This window comes from Agelaius tricolor, unplaced genomic scaffold (genome assembly GCF_023055355.1).
Source record: "Agelaius tricolor isolate 1412-34295 unplaced genomic scaffold, bAgeTri1.0.p SCAF_37, whole genome shotgun sequence".
Lineage (NCBI taxonomy): Eukaryota > Metazoa > Chordata > Aves > Passeriformes > Icteridae > Agelaius > Agelaius tricolor.
In genome coordinates, this window is record NW_027269297.1 from 2,701,025 (window position 1) to 2,726,846 (window position 25,822).

Consider the following 25,822-nt stretch of genomic DNA (forward strand, 5'->3'; position numbering starts at 1 on the left):
CTTCTATGGTAAAAAGAAGAAGGTTTATTTCTCGACTTTGATATAGATAGAATTTCAAAAGTGACCCTGGATTGGAGGATGAAGTTGTTACTTCTCTAACAACACTGGTTAAACTAACAGTCTATCAAATTTCTCCTTTGCTAGAAAAGAATACCAAAAAAAATCATTATTGACATAAAAGTGCATGAGAAACTCCAGTACAAAAAAGTAAACATCAGAAGGCTTAGAAGACTAGGGTGACATGTGTCATTCCTTGTCGAGGAATTGGTGAGGGTCCCCAGGATGAGGTGAGAGATGTGAGAATGTTCTCAGAAGGTGTTTATTATTTTATGATATTATATTATATTATATTAAAAGAAATTATATACTAAAACTATACTAAAGAAAGAGAAAGGAGACATCAGAAGGCTAAAACAAGAATGAATAATAAAAACCCCTGACTGACCAGAGTCTGGACACAGCTGGACTAGGATTGATCATTAAACAAAAACAATTCACATGAAACCAATCAAATAATGACCACATTCCAAAGCAGCCAAACACAGGAGAAGCAATCAGGTAATTATTGTTTTAATTCTTTCCCGAGGCTTTCCAGCTTACCAGGAGAAGAAATCCTGGCGCAGGGATTTTTCAGAGAAGACACTGGTGACAATTCCTGACTCAGGAGCAGAGCAGGGTGCTCTGGATGAACTGGCAGAGGCAGGGGACGCTGCTGTGGCCCAGGTGTCCCCCGGGGCTGGCCCGAGGCAGCCGGCCTGTCACCAGGAGCCGCACGTAGCACGCGCTGAAGATCACCAGGAGCTGCTGGGCCATGGCCTGCAGGGAGCAAGGGAGCTGCCAGAGCACTGTTAACCGTGCCCCACAGGTGACTTGGTGTGGGGTAACTGAGATGAGCGGTGGGAAATGACCCTGGCTCATCCCAGGCTGCAGGGGCTGAGGGAGGAGCACTGGCTGCTCTCTGCTTCCCCTTTAGCTTGGGCTTTTGTCTTAGCCCACACCCTGCTGGCTTCAAACCAGCCACTGGTGTAAAACGTGGAATTCAGGTTTACAAGTGTGGAATTCAAGTTTACAAGTGTGGAATTCAGGTTTTTAGGGTTCCCTCCTCCTCATGGCTTCAAACCTGTCACTGGTTTAAAACATGGAATTCAGGTTTACAAGTGTGGAATTCAGGTTTTCCAGGGTTTCCTCCTCCTCATGGCTTCAAACTAACCGCTGGTTGTAAACCTGGCTTCAAACCAGCCACTGGTTTTAAACCAGCCATTGGTTTAAAATGTGGAATTCAGGTTTTTAGGGTTTCCTCCTCCTCCTGACTTCAAACCTGTCACTGGTTTTAAACCAGCCACTGGTTTAAAATATGGAATTCAGGTTTACAAATATGGAATTCAGGTTTTTCAGGGTTTCCTCCTCCTCCTGGCTTCAAATCAGCCACTGGTTTAAAACGTGGAATTCAGGTTTACAAATGTGGAATTCAAGTTTTTCAGGGTTCCCACCTCCTCCTGGCTTCAAACCAGCCACACTGGTTTTAAACCAGCCATTGGTTTGAAATGTGGAATTCAGGTTTACAAATGTGGAATTCAGGTTTTTCAGGGTTTCCTCCTCCTCCTGGCTTCAAATCAGCCACTGGTTTAAAACGTGGAATTCAGGTTTACAAATGTGGAATTCAAGTTTTTCAGGGTTCCCACCTCCTCCTGGCTTCAAACCAGCCACTGGTTTTAAACCAGCCATTGGTTTGAAATGTGGAATTCAGGTTTACAAATGTGGAATTCAGGTTTTTCAGGGTTTCCTCCTCATGGCTTCAAACTTGTCACTGGTTTTAAACCAGCCATTGGTTTAAAATATGGAATTCAGGTTTTTCAGGGTTTTCTCTCCTCATGGCTTCAAACCAACCGCTGGTTGTAAACCTGGCTTCAAACCAGCCACTGGTTTTAAACCAGCCATTGGTTTAAAATGTGGCATTCAGGTTCACAAATGTGGAATTCAGAATTTTCAGGGTTTCCTCCTCCTCCTGTCCTCAAACCAGCCACCGGTTTGAAACTGGCTTCAAACCAGGCACTGCTATTTGGTCCTGGCTGTCCTGAGCACCCTGAGGGCATCACCTGCCTCAGCTCTGCTCCCTGGGAGCCCATGCCAGCATCCTCAGGGATGGCAGGGGAGGCATGGAGAGATTCCTTCCTTAAGCAGCCCCTCCCAGCTGTGCTTTGTGCACTTCAGCCCCCAGCACTGCCTCCAGGCCCTGGCAGCCCACATCACTCACCTGCAGGGGACACAGGTAAGGGACACTGGGGACACCTGGGCACACGGGCAGCTCCTGCCCCGAGCCCTGGGTTTGCTGGGGTGGAGGTGGGCAAGGACAGAGACCTGGCCCAGGTCCCCTTGTGGCCACAGTGCTGGCACTCTGTCCCCACAGGGGTGACACCAAGCTGGCCTGCAGGTGGCCCTGGGGACCTGCCCACTCTGTCCCTGCCTCCTCGGGCTTGTTTTGGCCTGTAGACAGCCAGAGAGCCTCATCCTGCAGGGATGTCACCTGTACTGAATTCACTTAGAGACAGTGACAGGAAAACTGCAAAATAAATCAAAATCATCCCTTTGGTAGCTCCGTGCTGAGCAGGAATCAGGGCACATTTGTTGCTCAGAGTGGCACAAGGCTTTGAAGGCACTTTCCATGGAGGAGACAAAGGCTGGGCTGATCCATGGCTCAGCTCAGCCTGGACAGGGGCATCAGGTCCCTGGGGAGAGGTTTTCTTCCAAACAGGACCTTTGGGAGCAGCAAGGAAAAGCCCAATCCATGAATTCCTCAAGGATTATCCCCAGCTGCTCAGACAGCTTTGAATTCAGGTTTACAAACATGGAATTCAGGTTTTTAAGGGTTTCCTCCTCCTCCTCCTGGCAGCACCAGGGCTGGAGAAGGTCTGTGTGGGCTTCCAGGTGCTTCTGCTGGAGAAAAAGGTGAGGTCCCCCATGGCTGGGATGAGTTTTGGAGCTGAGATGCCTCGGGGGTGATTTGGTGCCTCTATAAAGGGGATATTTCTCCTTACCTGGGGTGGACCCTCGGGGATGAGGTGCAGGAGCTCACTGCAGGTCACAGGATCCTTATTCAGGGTCACCCCTCTGGATAAAAGAGGGGATTCTTCACATGGAGCCTCCTCCTCCACCCCCAGCTCGGGCTGAGCTGCCACATCCATGACCACACAGAGCTTGTTCAGCCTGTGCCTCAAGCCTGCCTGGAAGAGAAGGAGATTTTGGGGCTCTCCAAAGGCAGGCAGCAGTGCTGTCCTGTGGAGAGCCTTTACAGGGCACCATTTGTCCTTGCATGGTTTTTATTCCTGGAATTTCCCACCCCAGGCAGCAGTGGTGTCCTGAGCACAGCCTTTACAGGGTACCATTTTTCCCTGCATGGATTTAAATCCTAGGATTTCCCACCCCAGGCAGCAGGGATGTCTTGAGGACAGAGTTTAAAAGGTACAAATTTCTCTTTGTTTTGCACATTTTTCACTCCTGGGGTTTCCCATGCCATGGGCTGTGCCCAGCACTTGGAGCTGGGTGTCCCTGGCATGGCCTGGCTGCCCTCAGCTGCCAGTGGCTGCTCTCAGCACCACAGACACAGCCTGGCATGGAGAATCCTGTCTTTAAAACCAGAGTTCTCTCCTCCCCTGTGTGAATCCAGGAACTGCTGCCCACCCCTGAGCTGCAGCTTTCAGGGAGATGAGCAGCCTGGAGATTTCAGAGGGCTCTCACCCCTCACCATACAAAAGCAGTTCAGTGGATATTTACACACCCACAGAGAGCAAAACATTTTCTGAAGGCCAAGAGGACAAAATGTTTATATAATTAACTGAATGCAGCAATTCCTGCTCCTCCAGGCTATCCCACTTTTTCCAGGAGGACAGCTCAAGGTGGCAGCTGTTCCAAGGTGTGCCACGTGCTTCCAAAATTTGCCTTTCATTCCTGATGACTTTCCATCATTAAAGCTGCACTGTTAATTATCCAGACACACATATTCCACAGGGTCTGGACAAATTCCCGCTGAATTGGGCAGGGACAGGTGCACCTTATTCACCTTCCAGTCTGCCCAGCTCCCAGTGCACAGCAGGGCACTCCAACACTCCTTTGTCCTTGCCCAGCTCCATCCCAGGCCAAAACAAGCCCGAGGAGGCAGGGACAGAGTGGGCAGGTCCCCAGGGCCACCTGCAGGCCAGCTTGGTGTCACCCCTGTGGGGACAGAGTGCCAGCACTGTGGCCACAAGGGGACCTGGGCCAGGTCTCTGTCCTTGCCCACCTCCACCCCAGCAAACCCAGGGCTCGGGGCAGGAGCTGCCCGTGTGCCCAGGTGTCCCCAGTGTCCCTTACCTGTGTCCCCTGCAGGTGAGTGATGTGGGCTGCCAGGGCCTGGAGGCAGTGCTGGGGGCTGAAGTGCACAAAGCACAGCTGGGAGGGGCTGCTTAAGGAAGGAATCTCTCCATGCCTCCCCTGCCATCCCTGAGGATGCTGGCATGGGCTCCCAGGGAGCAGAGCTGAGGCAGGTGATGCCCTCAGGGTGCTCAGGACAGCCAGGACCAAATAGCAGTGCCTGGTTTGAAGCCAGTTTCAAACCAGTGGCTGGTTTGAGGACAGGAGGAGGAGGAAACCCTGAAAATTCTGAATTCCACACTTGTAAACTTGAATTCCACATTTGTGAACCTGAATTCCACATTTTAAAACCAATGGCTGGTTTGCAACCAGCGGTTGGTTTGAAGCCATGAGGAGAGAAAACCCTGAAAAACCTGAATTCTATATTTGTAAACCTGAATTCCACATTTTAAACCAGTGGCTGGTTTAAAACCAGTGGCTGGTTTGAGGACAGGAGGAGGAGTAAACCCTGAAGATTCTGAATTCCACACTTGTAAACTTCAATTCCATATTTGTGAACCTGAATGCCACATTTTAAACCAATGGCTGGTTTAAAACCAGCGGCTGGTTTGAAGCCAGGTTTACAACCAGCAGTTGGTTTGAAGCCATGAGGAGAGAAAACCCTGAAAAACCTGAGTTCCATATTTGTAAACCTGAATTGTACGTTTTAAACCAGTGGCTGGTTTGAAGCCAGGAGGAGGAGAAGGAAGCCCTGAAAAACCTGAATTCCATATTTGTAAACCTGAATTCCACATTTTAAACCAGTGGTTGGTTTAAAACCAGTGACAGGTTTGAAGCCATGAGGAGGAGGAAACCCTGAAAAACCTGAATTCCACACTTGTAAACCTGAATTCCACGTTTTAAAGCAGTGGCTGGTTTGAAGCCAGGAGGAGGAGGGAACCCTAAAAACCTGAATTCCACACTTGTAAACCTGATTTCCACGTTTTACACCAGTGGCTGGTTTGAAGCCAGCAGGGTGTGGGCTAAAAGCCCAAGCTAAGGGGGAAGCAGAGAGCAGCCAGTGCTCCTCCCTGAGCCCCTGCAGCCTGGGATGAGCCAGGGTCATTTCCCATCATTCATCTCAGTGGCCCCACACCCTCAGCTGCCCTAAACCCTTTCCTGCTGCCTCACTTTGTTTCTAGGGATTCACTCCACTGATTTTTTACAAAATTGCCCATTCTCAGTGCTGCTCTGAGGACACTTCTGAGAAGAGTTTTCCAAGAGCAGGGTGTTGGGGATGTGAGTCCTGCCAACTCTGAGGCAGCCAGAGCTCTGTCCTTGTGCATCTGCCAGCAGCACAGGGATGCAGGAAAAATATAAAATCCAGAGGGTTAAAATGGATCTGATATTGGAGCAGACAGAGCCATTGTAAATCTCTGGGTTATTTGCTGCTCTCAGGAAGTTTTGGGACAGGTAGGTCAAGGTGAAGGCTCCCTGGATTAGTCCTCTAATGGACTATGATGGCCTGAAAAAATGTGGGATTCAGGTTTACAAATGTGGGATTCAGGTTTGCAAATGTAGGATTCAGGTTTACAAATGTGGGATTCAGGTTTACAAATGTGGGATTCAAGTTTGCAAATGTGGGATTCAGGTTTGCAAATGTAGAATTCAGGTTTACAAATGTAGAATTCAGGTTTGCAAATGTAGAATTCAGGTTTACAAATGTGGGATTCAGGTTTACAAATGTGGAATTCAGGTTACAAATGTGGGATTCAGGTTTACAAATGTGGGATTCAGGTTTACAAATGTGGAATTCAGGTTTAGAAATGTAGAATTCAGGTTTACGAATGTAGAATTCAGTTTTACAAATGTGGAATTCAGGTTTACAAATGTGGAATTCAGGTTTACAAATGTGGAATTCAGGTTTGCAAATGTGGAATTCAGGTTTTTCAGGGTTTCCTCTCCTCCTGAATGACTTTGCCCTCCTGCAGTGTTCCCGGTCCCCTTCCCTGCTTCACCCTGGCTTCTCTCTCCATTTGTATTTCAAGCCTCTCTCTGTGTCTCTCTCACCTTCCTTTAACACCTTCATGGAGCCTTAAAACTCTCTTCATTCCCCTAAATCCCTGTCTAGTGAAGAAAAATAATCTCTGAAAAGGAGCAAATGAGCCCAAGGATGGGGATTTTGTTTTTCTCCATGTTAAGAGTTTTTGGGAGACTGTTTGGTTTTCTCCCTCATGTTTTTTTAGCAGTTTTTGTTTGGGTTTTTTTGGGTTTTTGTGTTTTGTTTTGGTTTGGTTTGGGGTTTTTTTTTGCCATAGGAACTTTGCTATCCCTCTGCCTATAGGCAGAACCATCAGTGTCACATCATTATAACACATTTTTAGGAATAATTGTCTGCCCTAATGAATCCCACTTCAATCATTTAGACTCATTATTTCCAATCACCTTTGGGCACATCTCAATCCCCACTTACAGGAGAAATAAAAACATCCCGATTCCTCTCCCATAGGAGACAAAGAAGATCCTAGGAATGCCACCCTCTGGATCACAGCATCAACAATAATTGATGTTGTGATAAATTGATACAGATCATTGATACAATTGATAAATGTCTCCAGCAAGAGGGATCTGACCAATTATCCCTCCTGACCAATTCCCTGACCAATTCCCACCAAGGATACTTGTAGGATGTTGTGTGGCCCGTCCAGGACATCTGTTATCCCCAGGATTATGCTGTGTTTGAGAAAGATTTCATTGACAGCTGCCAGCCTCACATCTGTGTTCACGTTTAGCTGTTAAAGAATGCAAGGAAAAATAACACAATCCACAGCAAAAGTCTACAAAGTGCAGCTGGATAATCCCAAATACTGCAATTCTGAAAGGAGAACAGTGGGATTGATTTCCAGTGTCATGTTCTCCCTTCCAGCCCCCAGCAACCTCCTTTCCTGAACCTCTGTGAACCCCCACATTTGCCTGGTTTCCTCTTGGAAGAATCATTTGCTCCAAATCCCCCTCTGGATTTTGAATCAAGACTTTCCAATATTATTCTTCAGCCAAATAAATGGTGCCAGTGATGCCAGAGGCAGCAGGGAATGCCAGGAGGAATCATCAGCAGCAGGGCAGGAGCCAGAGCTGCTGTGGAGCACAATCCATCCTCTGCAAGGGTTGGTCTGCAGGGTGACCCTGCTGTGGCTTCTCAGTGCTCAAAGAAGCTCCAGGAGAGCTGGAGAGGGACTGGGGACAAGGGATGGCTTTGTTGCTGTTTGGCACAGGGAGAAGCTGGGCTGGAGGGGGGGGATTGTCCAGTCTGGGCTGCCTGGGAAGGTCCTGCCAGGAGCAGCCACCAAGGCACCAGTGGGTTTTAAGGTTTGGGTTTTCCCAACAGGTTGTTTGGCTGGACATTGAGGGACTGATATCCATGCCCAGCCTGGAGATAGGATAGAAAAGCTCCAGGGAGAGCTCAGAGCCCCTTGCAGGGCCTAAAGGGGCTCCAGGAGAGCTGGAGAGGGACTGGGGACAAGGCATGGAGGGACAGGACACAGGGAATGGCTCCCACTGCCAGAGGGCAGGGCTGGATGGGATATTGGGAATTGGGAATTGTTCCCTGGCAGGGTGGGCAGGCCCTGGCACAGGTGCCCAGAGCAGCTGGGGCTGCCCCTGGATCCCTGGCAGTGCCCAAGGCCAGGCTGGACAGGGCTGGGAGCACCTGGGACAGTGGGAGGTGTCCCTGCCATGGCTGGGGTGGCATTGGATGGGATTTAAGGTGCCTTTTAACCCAAACCAGGCTGGGATTCTCTAACCCTCTGATCTCCAGCAGCAGGAGCTCTGAGCCAGCCTGAGCAGCTCCAACACTTCCCTTTCAAACATTCCATCCCCTCCCTTGGCTGCAGAACATCCCTTGCCTTCCCTGAGTGCTGTAAAATCATTCCCTCTTCCCTGGATCATTGTTTTCTCTGCCTGCAGCCAGGGAATGCCCCAGCAGGAAGAATCCTGCTCCCCTCTCTCCACATTCCCTCTCCAGGAGCCTCCTCTCACCTTCCTCTGGTGCCCATCAATGACCAGGATCACCAGGACAGTGAGAGCCAGGGCCACCAGTGTCACCAGCACGCCAGCCCCCCAGGAGTGGCCCAGGGAACACAGCTGGAGGGTGGAGTAAAGGTTTGTCCAGAGAGAGATGTAGAATACCTGGGGAAAAACAGAGAGGCTGGTGAGAGTCACAAACCCATGAAAGTGAGAAAAGTCACAGGAAGAAGGAAATAACAGTCCCTTCTCCCTTATAAATTAGGTCCCACGAGATTTTTTCACAGGGTGAGAAAGGACAAAACTTCTTTCCAATAATAAATAGAGGAAAGAAAGGATTGGAAGGACTGAGTGAGCCCTAGTTTATTTTAAAAAATCACCACTCACCAAAGACAAAGAGTGAATTATTTATGATGATTCGTCCCTAGGAAGGATTTCAACTGAGTTCTTCCATTTAGATGAGGAATGCACTCACTGAGGCATATTGATAATAATTCTCAGAGTGCCTGGATTTAGAAAGTTCCTATTTCAAGGTGGTGCAGAGACCACTCCATTACAGTAATGCTCAACCAGGGGGCACTGACACAGGGCTAAAGGGGTGGGTTAAAGGCAGGGAAAACTGGATTCCTTCACCTCACAGAGCATGGATTTGGGCAGGAGATTGCCTAGGAGCAGGTCTGACATGTAGGGCACAGCCTCATCTCATCATGACAAAACTCAGGTGCACCAAACCCCTCAAAACTGATCATTGAACATTCACAGTACCAGTGAAAGAAGAAGATTTGCATAATGGCTAGTTAAAAAAAAAAAAAAAAAGGAATTAAATATTTGGATTTGATCACACCCTCAGCACACTGCAATGCACCAGCCTCACAGCAGATGCTCATGGTTGGGTCTCTGGAGAAGTTTCTTTCACCAGAAGAAGATAAACAAGACCAAAAGTTGACTGATTCGTTGGTCTAAATTAGCATAAGGACCAAAATGCCTTCAGATCCTTAAAATCAAGTTCTAAACCAAACCTGTTGTACGTGCTGTCACCTCAGCAAGTGCTGGTCACCCATGGACAGCCTGGGTAGAGACAAGACACCAGACTTTGGTGGGAATCCACCAACAGGGTGGAGAGAGAGCCCTGCCCTCCATCTGCAGCAATTCTGTGAGCTGGAATGTCAGAATTCAGGACATCCCTCTGCCTGTCCTGCATTGCTCCAGCCCCTGCCAGGGGGGGCACAGAGCCCAAGACACACCTGTGCCTTTGATTATGACCCATGGAAAAAATTACCAACCTTATATGAGGATCTGCAAGCCACAACAGTTTAAGTAGAATAATAGTTAGTTTGTTGCAGGGTGAAAAATTGATTTTTTGGGGTTTTTAGAATGGGGGTTCAGGAGGCAAGATGGAGGGATCTGGGCATGTCCAGCCTTTCTGCTTCTTCTTCTTGGCCTCCATCTTCTGCTGTGATGGTGGCACTTTTGAATTGGTTTAAGGCAGAAGCTCAGTGTCTAACATAGGTGATAGGTATTGGGAAGTTATTGTAAATAATGTACACGTAGGTTGTAGTATAAAAAGATAACACCACCCCAGGGGCAGGCAGAGTGCCTGGAACTGTCCTGCTGAACGGATCTCAACAGGCCAGAGAAAGAATTTTATAGATAAGAAACAATAAACAACCTTGAGAATGAGAATAGAGGAGTTCTGACTCCTTCTTCGACTGCTAGGCTGGGAAAAGAGAATTTCTAATGCATCTTGGGGTCATCCTGACCAGCAGAAGTCCCGAGATTGGAATTGCCAAGAGAACCCACCAGGAATGTGTCAGAACTGGGATTTGTTGCTCAGCCCAGCCCAGCCCCGCTCCCTCCCTGGGCACAAGAACCCTGGTGCCAGGCTGGGCAGGGTGCAGTGCCCTCACCATGGCCATGGCAATCTGGCAGCCCCTGGAGCTGTAGAACAGGTACCGCCTCCCTTGGGGGCTCAGCACACCCTCCTGGATCAGCCTCCTCCATGGATCAATGGGCACCTGCAGGAACAAACACAGAACCACAGCCAGCCTCCAGCGTGGGCTCCAGCCCCAGCAGAGCCAGCTGGGCAAAGCTCGTGGGTGCTGTGGCTCAATAAAGGAGGATGTTGTGCAAGAGCCTGAGATGAGGGATGGGGGACATCAGGCAGCTCTTCAAAATGCTGTTTATTGTATACAAAATGCTGTTTATTGTATATTACAGCTCTTCAAAATGCTGTTTATTGTATACAAAATGCTGTTTATTGTATACAAAATGCTGTTTATTGTATATTACAGCTCTGCAAAATGCTGTTTATTGTATATAAAATGCTGTCTATTGTATATTACAGCTCTTCAAAATGCTGCTTATTGTATACAAAATGCTGTTTATTGTATACAAAATGCTGTTTATTGTATATTACAGCTCTTCAAAATGCTGCTTATTGTATACAAAATGCTGTTTATTGTATACAAAATGCTGTTTATTGTATATTACAGCTCTTCAAAATTCTGCTTATTGTATACAAAATGCTGCTTATTGTATACAAAGTGCTGTTTATTGTATATTACAGCTCTTCAAAATGCTGTTTATTGTATACAAAATGCCATTTATTGTATACAAAATGCTGTTTACTGTATATTACAGCTTTCCAAGAAGCTGTTTATTATATACAAAATGCTGTTTGTTGTATATTACAACTCTTCAAAATGCTGCTTATTGTATATTACAGCTGTTCAAAAGGCTGTTTACTATATACAAAATGCTGCTTACTGTATATTACAGCTCTTCAAAATGCTGTTTATTGTACAGAAGATGTTACAGCAGCCATGGGTCATGGGTAACAGAGCCACGCCTAAAGCTGCCAGCTACAGCTATAGGAAAACCTGAAGCCCCTTTAGTTCTGAATTAAAATCATATTTTATATGTTATATTTATATTATATTTATTTATATTTTAATATAAAGAAAATTATATATTAGAAAAAGATATATATTATATAAAGAAAATGATAAATATTTTTCTTTGCTGAGCCTCTTAATATATAATAACCAATCATCATCATATACAAAACCTTTACTATTGCCTATAGCCTATCACAACTATCATTACCATATTGCAGACATTACTATCCAACCACATGAGTTAGTATGGTACAGTTTAAGCTTAAAGTTGTTTTTCTGTTTTCCTGCAGTGGAAAATTCTTAAACCTTTTTTCTGTGGCAGCAGCTCTCTGGCCACAGAGAGAAACACAACTTTCCCAGGCCTTTCTGGGGAAGGCTGTGAGAAGATCAGAGAAAAGAATGAGAAACAATTCTCATCTTAACCTGCTGCACCTGTTGTTGTGCACATGTGGAATGTGTTATGGAGATTTGTTTACCCAAGGGTGGTTTCTTAATTGGCCAATGGTGATGGTGTTTGGATTGGAGGAGCAATTGGGTCCAGGTGTATCATACCTGTCTATAAAAGCAATGGTTTCTTAATAATGATATATATAATAAAGAGATTGATCAGCCTTCTGTGAATCATGGCATCAATGCTAATTATTACCCAGCTGGGGGGCACTGAAATGACATTTTTCTACCTGCCACATCAGCATGTTTGTTTGCCTGTGGTATCCTCTGCTTTTCCTAAGACCTATTTCTGCTTGGAAAAAACATCTTTTTTGTTTGTGGTCAAGATATCCTTTGGTCTAGTCATAAAACCTCCTTCCAGCTCAACTTAACCTTTGCTTTTTTTAGTTGTCCACTAAGACTGGCTCAGCAATCCTCAATTTAGACATCTGTTATTCTTCTATATCAAAACTTGTTCCCATCTCTATTCTGCTCTCAGGTTCTACATTCAGAGATCTTTCTGCCAAGCACACATAGCTGTGAAATTTTCTTGTCAAACTTTCATCTTTCCCAACAATGCAGAACACATTTTATGGTGCAAAAAAAAAAAGGATCCATCCCAGTTTATTCCTCACATCCCCTTTTATAGGGTTTTTTAGGAACATCCCCTGTCTACCCCCAATTGGTCAGTAACAAGTTGTTATTCTGTATGGGTTGGTCACTCCAACCCTCGGTGTCTACGTGTTTGTGAGAGATGGTTTTCATTTTTCTATCTAACAGAGTAAAAACAGTTTATACATGTGGCTAACGTTTATCACAGCCCTAGAGCTCTTTCTCAGGGAAAGCAGGTTGTTTTCCACAGTCCTAGAGCTCTTTCTTAGGGAAAACAAGATGTTTTTCACTGCTGCAGGACTCTGTTCTCACCAAGAGCTGTCAGCTTTCTCATGGCTTGTTGGCTCGAGTCAGGATTTGGTTTGTAGGCCTTTGGCCTGCTGTTTCACTGTGAGAAATGAATTTATAGAAAATTTTTTAAGTTTTATAGAAGGTTTACATAATGCACACTGCAACCCATAGTATAAATTCTGTGTCTAAATTTTTCTACAAATTCATTTCTCACATTTCACTACAACTCCTCCTGGGGCACTGCAACCCAAATGTGTGTCCCAGAGCTGCCTCCCACAGGGAGCACCTCCAATCCTACCCACAGAGCTGCCACAGACCCAAAATTGTGTTCCTGCCTCAGCTGCAGTGAGTAAAACCTGCCTGGGAAGAGCAGGGACAGTCACAAGGGAAGAAAATGCCTTTTTGTGATGAAGGACAAGACAAGTCAGATGTCCCAGGGATGTTCTGCCCCATCAGAGTGAATTTTAAGCAAAATTCACTCCAAACTACCTTCAAAGAGTTTCTTCACAGAGATTTAAGCCAAGTTCATCCCAGTTGACTCCAGCCCACGGGGAATTGAGTGAAGTTGGGCTGAAACAAGCAACTCTCAAACCAAAAAAAACCCCAAAGCCATCTGGGCTGTGGGTGTAAATGCAAATTATGCAAATCCAGCTGGAATTAACTCCCAGGGGAGCTCACCTGGATGCCAAGGGACTGCAGTTTGTCAGCACAAAGGTCCATGTCAAAGGAGGAGCTGGGGCAGGTGTTGTCCATGCTGAGCACCAGCAGCACCTGGCCTTGATGGGGTTCTGCAAGAGCCCAAAAGAGCCATGAGCACTGGGGGGTTCTTCAAGAGCCCAAAAGAGCCATGAGCACAGCAATGGGGGGGTTCTGTAAGAGCCCAAAAGAGCCATGAGCACAGCAATGGGGGGTTCTGTAAGAGCCCAGAAGAGCCATGAGCACAGAACTTGGGGGTTCTGTAAGAGCCCAGAAGAGCCATGAGCACTGGAGGGTTCTTCAAGAGCCCAAAAGAGCCATGAGCACTGGGGGGTTCTTCAAGAGCCCAAAAGAGCCATGAGCACAGCAATGGGGGGTTCTGTAAGAGCCCAGAAGAGCCATGAGCACAAAACTTGGGGGTTCTGTAAGAGCCCAGAAGAGCCATGAGCACTGGGGAGTTCTTCAAGAGCCCAAAAGAGCCATGAGCACAGCAATGGGGGGGTTCTGTAAGAGCCCAGAAGAGCCATGAGCACAGCACTGCAAGAGGGGTTCTGCAAGAGCCATGAGCACAGCATTGGGGGGTTTTATCCCAAAGTCACGCAGCACCTGGCAAAGGGGAGCCTGAGAACACAAACCACCCTGGTGTGGCTTAAACTGATCTAAAATCTCCTCCTTGGCCATTGCTAAGGAGCTCTGCAAGCAGCCTGAGACCCCCTGGAAGGAAACAGGAGTGAGCAGCCAGAGATAACATGAGATAACAGATGCTCTGATCTGCAGCACAACCATGTCCTGCCTCAGCAACCCCTGACTGGAAGTGTGGAGGTGAAACAGCAGGCCAAAGGCCTACCAACCAAATCCTGACTCAAGCAACTTGTTTTCCACAGTCTTAGAGCTCTTTCTCGGGGAAAATGAGTTGTTTTGTGAGCTGGAATTGCCAAGAGAACCCACCAGAAATTGTGTTAGAACCAGGATTTGTGCCCTGCTCTCCCCCCAGGCACAAGAACCCAGTGCCAGGCTGGGCAGCCTGTGGTGCCCTCACCATGGCCATCTGGAAGCCCCTGGAGCTGTAGAAAAACCAGTTTTGGCTTTCTCAAAAACCGGTTTTGGCTTTCTGATGGCTTCTGTTGGCTCGAGTCAGGATTTGGTCTGTAGAACTTTGGCCTGCTGTTTCACCACCACATGGAAGGACAGTGGGCTCAGGCTGCTTGGTGGTGCTGAGGCTCACTGCTCTCTTGGAGACCCCCACCACCATAAAAACCAACTTGAGCCATGAATTCAAGTGTTTTCCAGCAATCCCTTTGCTTGGGAATGTGGCAGGGCTGCCCTGGAGCACCCCAGACCCTCCAGGAGCGTGGCTCTGCTCAAGGCTCTTCCAGTGTCAGCTCGGGCCAGGATCACAGATGCATCCCAGACTCAAGTCAGGAGACTAAAGAGTGTGAGGACAGCCTGTCCTAGATTTGAGGAGCAGCACAGGAGAGCTGTGATCTCCAGGCAGCCCATCTGGCACCCACCTAGAGCTTACACAAGCTGTGCTACAGAGACAGGAAGAGTTTGGGCCTAAGGAAGTGGCTGGTTCAGCTGAGATCCTGCTTCACTGAAAGGTTTCACCGAAATTTCCTTCCCCTTTGCAGCTCCAGGGTCAGCCAGGTGTCCCTGGGCTGCTCCTGGGGTCATTTAGAGCAAAAATTGGCCCTGCTGGAGGGTGTGGGGGCTGTGAGTGACCAAACATCCATGGCTCTGCCTGAGGGCTCCAAACCCTGTCCAGCCTGGCCTTGGGTACTGCCAGGGATCCAGGGGCAGCCCCAGCTGCTCTGGGCATGCCAGGGCCTGCCCACCCTCACAGGGGAAATGTCCTTCCTAATCTCCAATCTTTTCAGTTTGAAGCCATTCCCTGTGTCCTGGCACTCCAGGCCCTTGGACAGTCTCTCTCCATCTTTCCTGTCAGGCCTTTCAGGCCACACTGAGGTCCCCCCAAAGCTTCTCCTGTGCAGGTGAACAATCCCAGCTGTCCCAGCCTCTCCTCCCAGCAGAGCTGCTCCATCCCCTGATCCCCCTGGTGCCTCCTCTGGATCTCTGCAGCAGCTCCAGCTCCTGCCTGTGCTGGGCCAGGGCTGGGGCAGCTCTGCAGGTGGGGTCTCACCTGAGCACAGGGCACAGGGCACAATCCCCCCTGCCCTGCTGCCTCAGCACAGGTCAAGTTTCCCAAAGGTTTCTCAGCTTCAGAGGCCAAGAGGAGAGGCCTTGCAGGGACTATAGGTTTTTCTGTAGGTTGATTTGTTCATTCCTGCATATCAGGCATTAAAAAAAACACCCCAAAGTATCTCCATCCCCTTCCCAAAGTGCTGAAACATCCACAGTGTTTTGGTACCTTCACAAGTGAGATGCTGTTAAAGAGCATCTTTGGTAAAATCTGTCAGTGGTTATTTTAAGGACACTGAGCTCAGATCTGCCTCTCCCTTTAGCAATGAGCTGCTCCCTTACCTGGCACCCACTGCAGGGCTCCTTCTTTGAGATCACTCTTGCTGTACAGGAGGGAGGATCTATTTTTCTCATTTCCACCAGTCTGGCTTTTCTGGGCCATGCTGAAGGTGTGTCTCCTTGAAGGATTCTGTGTTTTCTGGTCAGAAATTCAGCATTTCTCTCTCTAATTCAGCATTTCTGTCTCTCCCTGCTGGGAAACACCAAGCAGCCCCACAGCAGCTGAGTGGGGAGCAGACTGTGAAACCCTCACTCCCACTGCTGCCTTCCTGGCCATCCTGCTTCCCATGAGCCACGAGGCATTTTTTAGCCCTGAAAAGAGAAAAAGAACATCCCAAATCTTGCAGAGACAGCAAATAAAGGATAACAACAGAGAGTCTGCTCCTGGGGGATGTCAGCACCTGGTGTTGGCCAGTGTGAGCTCAGTACACACTGACTCACTTTTTATGGTTGGCTTTTGTTAAGAGGTGGAAAAGTTATCCTTAAATATTCCTTAAATTATCCTGACATCCATCAGCATTCACATTTTGCAAGCAATTAGCAAGGAACAGTCAGGGTTTCTCCTTGCCAAACCTCTTTGCCATCACCTCCAGAATGAGCTGGAGCTGGTGGAAATGCCCCTCCCTGGAAGTGACATTTCTGCTCAGTGACACGGGGACAGATCCTCACCACAGGATGGGAGAAGTGCAGATGAGGCAGAAAAATGCATCTGCTGAAGGCAGAGACAAGCAGGAGCTCCCACCCACAGCAGGGAAGCCTTTGAGGGTCTCTGCTTTCCCTTCTCCTCTGCTTTCCTTTCCCATCTCCTCTCTTTTCTCTCTCCTCTCTTTTCTTTGTTCTTCATCTCTTCTTTCCCTTCCCCTCTCCTCTCTTTTCCTTTTCCCTCTCCTCTCTTTTCCCTCTCCTCTCTTTTCCTTGTCCCTCTCCTCTGCTTTCCCTTCCTTTCTCCTCTGCTTTTCCTTCCCTTTTCCTCTGCTCTTCTCTCTTTTCCTTTTCCCTCTCCTCTCTTTTCCTTGTCCATCTCCTCTGCTTTCCCTTCCTTTCTCTTCTGCTTTTCCTTCCCTTCTCCTCTGCTCTCCTCTCTTTTCCTTGTCCTTCACCTCTGCTTTCCCTTCCTTTCTCCTCTGCTTTTCCTTCCCTTCTCCTCTGCTGTCCTCTCTTTTCCTTTTCCCTCTTCTCTCTTTTCCTTGTCCATCTCCTCTGCTTTCCCTTCCTTTCTCCTCTGCTTTTCCTTCCCTTTTCCTCTGCTCTCCTCTCTTTTCCTTTTCCTTCTCCTCTCTTTTTCTTGTCCTTCACCTCTGCTTTCCCTTCCCCTCTCCTCTACTTTCCTTTCCTTTCCCCTCCCCTCTCCTCAGGGAAATTCTCCCAGCAGGCACAGTGCCCAAGGTTTTCCAGGTGTATTTTCCCTGCTGACACAGCTCTCTAACCTCCTGCCAGCACCTGTGGGTGGCTGTTAAATGCTTGGAAGACTCTGGAGTTTATTTTTCAATTACCTTCCACTCCAGCTCTCCAAAACCACCACTTACTTTTTAACCTCTGCTCAAACCAGGAGCCTGTTGCTGTCTCCAGGTGGGAGGATCCCTCACAGATCTCACCCACTCTCCTTCCAAAGGGGATTGTTTTGTTTCTGACCTTTTTTTCTGTTGGTTGTGGCTGTATTTACCCCCTTGCACAAAGTCAGGACAGTCTCTGGTTGAAGAATGTCAGAAAGGAAACAGAGGCAAGAGAAACAACATGGAAAAAAAACATGGAAACACAGGGGGAAAACATGGAAACACAGGGGAAAAAACATGGAAATACAGGGGAAAAACATTGAAATACAGGGGAAAAAACGCATGGAAACACAGGGGGAAAACACATGGAAACACAGGGAAAAAACACATGGAAACACAGGGGAAAAACATGGAAACACAGGGAAAAAAAACATGGAAACACAGGGGAAAACACATGGAAACACAGGGGGAAAACACATGGAAACACAGGGGGAAAACACATGGAAACACGGGGAAAAACACATGGAAACACAAGGGGGAAAACATGGAAACACAGGGGAAAAATACATGGAAATACAAGGGAAAAAAACCCAAAAGAGCTGAAAACTCCCTTAAAAAGCTGAAACTTAAAGGATCCTAAAGGATCTGAACTTAAAGCATCCCTGAGAACTTCAAGGATCCAAGCAGGGAGTGTGTGCACACAGGATGGGCACAGCCCCTGCTCTTCTCCTGCACAGGTGAGGGAGGTTCCCTGGGCACAGTTCTGCCATGGGGATCGTGGGCACCACGTGTCACAGGGCACATCCCAGCACCAAAAGGTGCATTCAGACTGGGTTTTCTCACTCCTTTCCTTCTTTTGCCATCCAGCAGAAGGGAGTGTAAAATCAAGACCGAAAAGCCCACAGAAGAGAGAAGCAAAGAGGAAACGAAAGAAAAAACTAATTAAAAACTGAAGAAAAACCTGATTAGAACCAACCACCCCTTTGATGCTGCTGGCACATCTATTTGGAGATGGAGAGAGAGGCTCTCAGGCTCTCAGGCTCAGATGATGAGAATTTGGGGCCTCTGGGGACAGTCCCCAGGAGGTGACAGTGAAGGTGCAGCAGCCCAGCCGTGCCCAGGAGGGAAATGCTGGGAGCTCCTCAGCCAAAGCAGCTTTGCTTTGGCCTCTCAGTGCAGCACAGTTTGGCTCTATTGCCTTTCCCTGCAGAATGGCCCATTTGGGAATTGGGTCCCCCCAAAGCTGCCTCTGATCCCTCCTGAGGCACCTCGAGGGTGGCCTCTCCTCTCCTGCACTCCCAGGCTCTGTGTTCTCTACATTTCTTCTTTTTCTTTATGCAATGTCAACATCCCTCTGGTCAATTCACTTCCTTCTTTTTTGGACACTTCCAAGCCCTCACTAAACAGCAGAGAAACACCCAGCAGGTCCTTCTGCCTCATCCCCAGAGCAGCCAGCAGAGCCTTACCTGGTGCTGGGAGTGCAGCTCAGCCTCCTCCTCCTCCTCCCTGTCCTTTAGGTGCCACTGTCCCACTCTGCAGTGCACAGGTGCCACACGGTGCCACCCCCAAGCAGGAAGGTGCCAGCCTGTGCTGGATGAGGCCCCTGTGTCCCCTGTGCCTCCTGGAGCAGGGATTACCCAGGCCTGTGCCCCTGGCTCCCTCTCCTCACCCTGAGCTGCACGCAGGGACTTGCAAAATCTCCCTGGTGCATGTGACTGCCCCTGGGCTGGTTCAGAAATGTGGGTTTAACCCTCTGTGCTTCCTCAGAAGTGTTCCCACGCCGAAGGCACAGCCACAGGGGGAGCTTCTCCTCCTCACCTTCAGCAGGGTGGGGGTCCAGAGCTGAAACCTGAGGAAGGTGAGGAGCTGAAGAGTGGCACAGACAGGAGGCTCCCCCCTTCCTCCTCCTCCTCCTCCTCGATCAGCCAGGCAGGATTCAGGAACTACAGATCCCACAGTTACACCACATCAGTTCCTGTGAGTGCTTCAAGACAAGGCTGGAGACATCAGAAGAGGCAAACACAGATCTCAAGGCTGACAAGAGGTCACTGTTCATCAAAGGGTCATGGAAAACACTCAGGAACAGGGATGACAGCAGGGCAGAAGCTGTAGCCCTCCCCAAACCAGGCTGTGCTGATGTGGAGCAAGTTTCCCCTCCAGCAGCTCCAGAAGAAAAGCAGGAGGCTCAGGCACAGTCAGATGGATCCTCCACAGTGTTGCACATGCTGAAGTTGTTTGCTTGACAATGCTGAGACACCATGAAAACCAAACTCCTCAGCCTGGGAATTGTGGTGTCAGAGCTGCCCAAAAGCTGCAGGATCCATGGAGGGTTGGAACAAAGCAAATCCAGGGGTGGATGGTTGAAAGAAAAGGAAAAATCAGCTCTTGCAGTGTCTGTGTGCACTTCCTGGAGCAAAGGCACAGTCAGATGGATCCTCCAGAGGAGCCATGCAGAGGATGCTGGAGTTGTTTGCCTGACAATGCTGAGACACCATGAAAACCAAACTCCTCAGCCTGGGAATTGTGGTGTCAGAGCTGCCCAAAAGCTGCAGGATCCATGGAGGGTGGAAACAAAGCAAATCCAGGGGTGGATGGTTGAAAGAAAAGGAAAAATCAGCTCTTGCAGTGTCTGTGTGCACTTCCTGGAGCAAAGGCTGCTCTTCTGGAGGGATGGGTTCTGCAGCCCTGCCTGCTCCAGAGCTGTGAGTTCATCCCATCACGTGGCTCCACAGGCAACAACTCCAAAGCCACTCACCCTCGTGGGATCCTGTTCCACTGGAAACTACCAACACCATCCAGGCACTGGGAAAAATCCCATAAATCTGTCACCAGCTCAAGGCCCAGCTCCAATCCCCACCCAAGACAGGGCCATGGGAAGCTTTGAGTTCTTTTGCAAATGCTCCTCATCAAAAGTTTTGGCTCGGTTTGCTCCTCACCCACACAGAGATGCTGACAGGGAACACCAGAAGCACGAGCACTGCCAGCTCTCTGCAGGAAAAGGCTCCAGGCAAATCCCTGTGGGACAATAAGTTGAAAGCACTGAGGATAATGACCTGCAGAACAGCCCCTGTGCCCCTCACATCAGCACATGGAAATACAGGGGAAAAAAACCCAAAAGGGCTGAAAACTCCCTTAAAAAGCTGAAACTTAAAGGATCCTAAAGGATCTGAACTTAAAGCATCCCTGAGAACTTCAAGGATCCAGGCAGGGAGTGTGTGCACACAGGATGGGCACAGCCCCTGCTCTGTGCACAGCACTGCAAGGTGCTGATGCCAACACCTTTTGTGTCTTTGTTTGGCAAGACACAAAAGGTCTCAGCATCAGCACCTCCAGCAGCAAACTCCTGCTCACTCCAGAGGAGTGCTGGGATCATCAGAGGCTGGAATGCCAGCCTGGTTTGGGTTGGAAGGACCTTAAATCCCATCTGATTCCACCCTTCCACCAGCCCAGGCTGCTCCCAGCCCTGTCCAGCCTGGCCTTGCCCTCCCTTTACCACATCTGCTGCCTCTGGGGGTCCCCCCAGGCCATTTTCCCAAATTCCTGCAGTGCTGTGGTGCAGCTGCTCATGGATTGCTCCCAGCTGATGTATTTGATTTCACCTTTCTCAGTTACTCCTCCCTGCAGGGAGGCTCAGGCTATTGGTTTCAGATCATTTCTCCCACCCATCAAGATCATTTGGAGTTGTGATTCAGTGCTCTGTACAGTTTGTATCTCTTCCCAGCTTGGTGCCCTGGACTTATATTGTACTCCCTGTTCCACCTGCTGCATTAATGAATATATTACAGGGAGACTGATTGCAGGGAAATGAAAAAATCTGCTTTTTTAAGATAGAAATTTGAGGACTGTCCCAGGCTGACAGTGCCCACCCACCCTCCCAGCCTCAGGAATAACCTCACCCTTCATCACATCCTTCATGTCATTTCTGAGGTCACTCTCCAGCACCTATTTGGTGTCTCACTGCTTTAAATAACCAGACACACACATTTAGTCTGCTTTTGCCTATTCTGACCATGTTCTCTCTGTATTTGCTCCATACTTTGATAAACTGAGCTCCTTTGCAGTGTTTGGAATCCACATCCTGTGATTCCAGCTTTTTTGACCACAATCTGCATGTGGTTGCAGTTTTTCTCCACGTCAGCCTTGTTTGGACTGTGCACACTGCAGCCAACACTGGCACATCTCATTTTCTTTTGATGAAACTGCATTTTCAGGGCAGAACTGTGCCATCTTTTTCCTATTTTTTTTTTTCCCTAGTGAGCCTTAATTAGGAGAACAAAGTTGTTGAAAGCCTTGTCTTGCCCTTCTCCTCCCTTCCTGCACACAAAGTCCTTTCACTCTGCCTCGTTGAATTTTTTTGTCAGCAAAGCTGACAGATTGACAGTCATTAAATATAAAAATTTATTTCACACTACCCATAAATTACGAGTTTCAAATGAAGAATGACACTTGCTTAAGGCACTGAGTGTGGTTCTTATCTTTTTTTTTTCCTACTTCTGCCTTCTTCTTATGAAGACTTAAAGTATTATTCTTTTTACTATGGTAATGCAAAAACCTCTTTTCTTGAATCTCAAATTAAAAGAGGCAAAGCTTGCTATGTGCCTGGGATAATGATTCAGCTATTGATCCAGAAGATGCTTTATTAGATTATTTTGAGGCAGACGAATGTAATTTAATACCAATTTATTTTCTATTCCTATGCTAGTCCAAGATACAATCTTTTCTGCATGAAATTAGCACTTTCTCCTTTCAACCTCAAAGAAACATTACACTGTTCTCCTTCCTTGGATTACTTTGGGAAAACTTTTTCAGCAGAACATTGATCTGGAGGGTTCTCAATGTTATTTTTTTTAAGACTTTAAAGCCAAGACCTCAGCTGGGACCAGCAGGTTCTTGCCTTGTCTCTCCCATTATGCATTAATGCAAGAGCTAGCCAAGAGAGATAAAGGGAGAAGAGATTCCAGAGGAAGAAAACAGAGGCAAAGAGGGAAAACAGAGCAGGTTTAATGTGGGCAGAGAGAAGGGAGAGGAGCTGCATTATGTTTACACAGTCACCTGTCACCTCCAGGAGAACCTGCAGGGTGGTCCTGCCCCACAGCAGCAGGACAGCCCTGGGATAGCCCATCCTGCTGCTCACACCTCCCTCGGGCTGCCCCACAGACCAGGAACTGCTGCAGTTACCAAATTCTGCCTGCTCTGGGGTCAGCTGGGCTTCAGGGTGGCAGAAAACAGCAGGAGCCCAAAGCTGGGGATGGCAGGAAAGGGATGGAGAGACTGCCAGCAGCTCACTGGGCTGGATCTGCCATTAAAACAGCTCCAGATTGAATAAAGATCATCAGGAACTGTGCACTGACCTCACAAAAGCAGAAAAATGAGAAATTTAAGGTTGCCAAATGTGGACTTGCCCCCTGGAATACCCTGATGTTGCCATCCAGCACATCCAGCCTGGCAGCTCCAGGCAGAGAGGGGAAGGGCTCCTGGACCTTCAGAGCAGGAAAATGTAGGGTCCTCCCCTGCTTCTGAAAGTGCCCAAATGCAGCTGCCAGGGGAGCCCCTGCTAAAGCACTGCCAGCCAGAATTGCTGCCCCACTGATGAGAGCTCTCTGGACTGCAGATCTGGGATTAGAGGTGATTTCCTTCCTTTATTTCATAGGATCCCAATATCACAGAATATCCTGTGCTGGAAGGGACCCCAAAGATCATCAAATCCAGGTCCTGTCCCTGCCCAGCCCCTGTCCCAGCAACCCCAGCCTGGGCATCCCTGGCAGCGCTGCCCAAAGGCTCCTGGAGCTCTGGCAGCCTCGGGGCCGTGCCCATTCCCTGGGGAGCCTGGGCAGTGCCAGCACCCTCTGGGGGAAGAACCTTGCCCTGAGCTCAGCCTGAGCTGCCCTGGCCCAGCCCCAGCCGTGCCCTGGCTCCTGTCCCTGGCCCAGAGCAGAGATGGGAGCTGCCCCTCGGGAGGAGCTGCAGCCCCGGGGAGCTCTGCCCTCACTCTGCTCCAGCTGAACAACCCCAGAGCCCTCAGCTGCTCCTCACAGCCCCTGCAGACCCTTCCCCATCCCTGTGCCCCTCCTTTGGATGCTCTCTCACACTGCAGTGCCCCCAGGAGCAGGAGCCAGGTGGTATTTCCAGGGATGGGAGCCCAAATCAAGGCAATCTCACAGTGGTGTGTGGGCCCAAAGCAGCTTCTGCTCTTTCTGTGGTACATGAGCAGGCTGTGGCTCAGTCCTGAGGGATTGTCACAGACCCCCAGAGTGGTTTGGGTTGGAAGGAACCTCCAGAGATCACCCTCTCTTCTCTCTGCCTGCAGGGACTCCTCCCACTATCCCAGGCTGCTCCAAGCCCCATCCAGCCTGGCCCTGCACACTTCAGGGATGGAGCAGCCACACTTCTCTGGGGAGAGGAGCAGCAGGAAGAATTCAGATACAGATCTGTTCTAACAGCTGTGTGGGCTTCACTCCTACTCCTCCAACTTCCTGCAAAATGCCCCAAAAATCAGATTTCAGGGGCAAGAAGCAGCATGTCCCACTCCAAACCCCTGTCAGGACTGTTCCTGCAGAGCATTTCCCTGGCACAGCCTGGCTTAGGCACACAGGGCACACAGAGCATCACAGGGCAAGATGAAGGAATTTCAAATGGAAATAAAATCTCTGCACTGCACAAACCAAGGCAGTCTTCCTGGAGAGCAATAATTGGAAATGTTTCCTTCAGTACAAAGTTGGAGTCACTCTCAACAGTTAAATTTCAGGGAAGTATTACAGAAAATTATTATTCTTGTAAGACATTAACACTCCTGCATGTTCTAAAGGGAGCTTCTTCACAGCACATTTGCCAAGGAGATATAATCATGGAGGATTTTTTCCCCCTTTTTCTCCTGCTTCTGTTCTAAAGAAGGATAAAAGTCCTCATTAACCAAGGGAAACTTATGAACCAATATGAAAAAGTGGAGCACACACTTCATTTTTTCTGGACAGAGTCTCAGTCTGCTACTGATAAGAGAGGGAATGAAATTGCTAATTACAGCCTGGAGCAAGGAGGGCTTTGAGGAGTGTCCTGCTGGAGCCTGAGCACCTGCTCTCAACAGGGAGAAATGTCTCATCTCCAAAGGACACAGTGAAATTACCATGGCTGCAACCTTTTTATGAGGCCATAACACCTCTCCACATAACAGCACATGGATTAAAACTGCTTTGATCCTGTTCTGCTTGCACCCACCTGGCTTCTCCCCCAGCCTGGCACATTTGACTTTGCAAGAAGCTTTTGTTTCAATTTTACAACCCGTTTAATAGCTTCAATTCCTGAAGAGATCTTTCCAGGAGTACGGTGCACTACCATAAAATATGACAAGAGGGGACCCCAGAGCTGTCTGCTCCTGCCTGCAGGACTCACATCTACATCCACCCTGCTTTTTTCCCTCCCTATCACAATTCCAGAGGTCCAAGAGGCTTTGCAATGCCTCACTGAGGAGCTGTGGAAATCAAGATGTTCTGTCTGAGGAACACAACAGCATCCATGAGGCTCCTTGCAAAGATCCCAACCTGCACAACTCCTGGGCCAGATCAGGGACATGCTGAGGTCCCTTTTCCACAAAAAGCCTGGAATTTGAACTCAACAAAAAAGCAAAGCTGCATTTAATATTCTGCTGGTAAGAGGAAGAAGCCACTGAGACATGAAACCTCTTGATTATTTGTGTGTATCTTTGAATAAAGAGCTGGGAAGCAAGGCAGACAGCCCTAGAACTCTTCTTTCCCTCTGTCCCCAGGCACAGGATGCTGCAGGATTCAGGATGACCTTGGTATAAACACACAGTGACCAGCACTGGACCCAGGGAAGGGTAATTACTGTGCAGCACCTGGCTATCAAACTATTCCAATGAACTGGCACCATTTTATTTCCCCTAATGGTCACAAGAACATTTGTTCCTGAAGGTTTTCAGAATGATCTGGCAGGTAAAGCATCAGACTGGAGCCAAGAGGAGGAGCTCTGTAATGAGTTTTAACTTACCTGCTGTGACCTTCACATATTGGCTGTCTCTCTCAAACTTTCTTTTATCAATACTTGATGGTCACTCTGCAGAGTCCAGACTTCCAAGGTGCCCAGCAAGACCTGCCAGCATTCCCAGACCAAGTCAGCAGGAAGAACCAGACTGAGCAGAGGCTTTGGAGTGAAGTGTTTTTACTTTCAGGTGTCATAATGCCAGACTTGTACCTCAAGCTAACAGCAGAATATACAGAGGATTCAATACAGAGAAACTCAAGCACCTGAAAATGATCAGCCAGGACTTGCACAGCCAGAGAATTCTTCTTACAGGGTTTAAACCCTGTGCAGAGGTTTAACAACACACTGAGAAATGCAATTTGGTCAACAGGAATACAGGTACACAGGTTTAGCAATTACTGACACAGGCCAGCAGCTCTCTCCCTTTTCTATTTCACAGAGGGAAGCCTCTCACTGCATACTGTCACCATGGAAAGGGAGCATTCCTGTGCCAGCTGGAAAATATCTAGTTAATAACTTAGCACACATCTGAGACATGGCCACTTCATGTTCGAATAAGCTCTGAATCCGTGTCAAAAGAGAAAC

At 48.4% G+C, this 25,822-nt stretch overlaps 1 protein-coding gene across 6 annotated transcripts; it reads right to left on the reverse strand.

Moving 5' to 3' along the window:
- Position 1: 1 nt before the first annotated feature.
- Positions 2 to 25,822, reverse strand: TMEM268 (transmembrane protein 268). 6 transcript variants are annotated; one of them, XR_011683583.1, is made up of 11 exons: positions 25,244 to 25,822; positions 18,709 to 20,257; positions 15,753 to 16,061; positions 13,254 to 13,363; positions 10,254 to 10,361; positions 8,362 to 8,511; positions 7,008 to 7,118; positions 4,348 to 4,425; positions 3,036 to 3,221; positions 601 to 816; positions 2 to 140 (listed from the first exon to the last, which is right to left on the reverse strand). XR_011683583.1 is itself a non-coding variant. In XM_071453581.1 (10 exons), exons 3-10 carry the CDS (start codon positions 15,850 to 15,852, stop codon positions 661 to 663), a joined length of 999 nt encoding a protein of 332 aa, XP_071309682.1. In that variant the 5' UTR covers positions 15,853 to 16,061; positions 18,709 to 20,257; positions 25,244 to 25,822; the 3' UTR covers positions 2 to 660. The 6 variants fall into 6 exon arrangements, 5 of the variants coding, with proteins under 5 accessions (XP_071309682.1, XP_071309680.1, XP_071309679.1 ...); XM_071453581.1 differs by having other exon boundaries at positions 2 to 816; XM_071453579.1 differs by lacking the exons at positions 2 to 140; positions 601 to 816 and having other exon boundaries at positions 1,189 to 3,221; positions 19,061 to 20,257.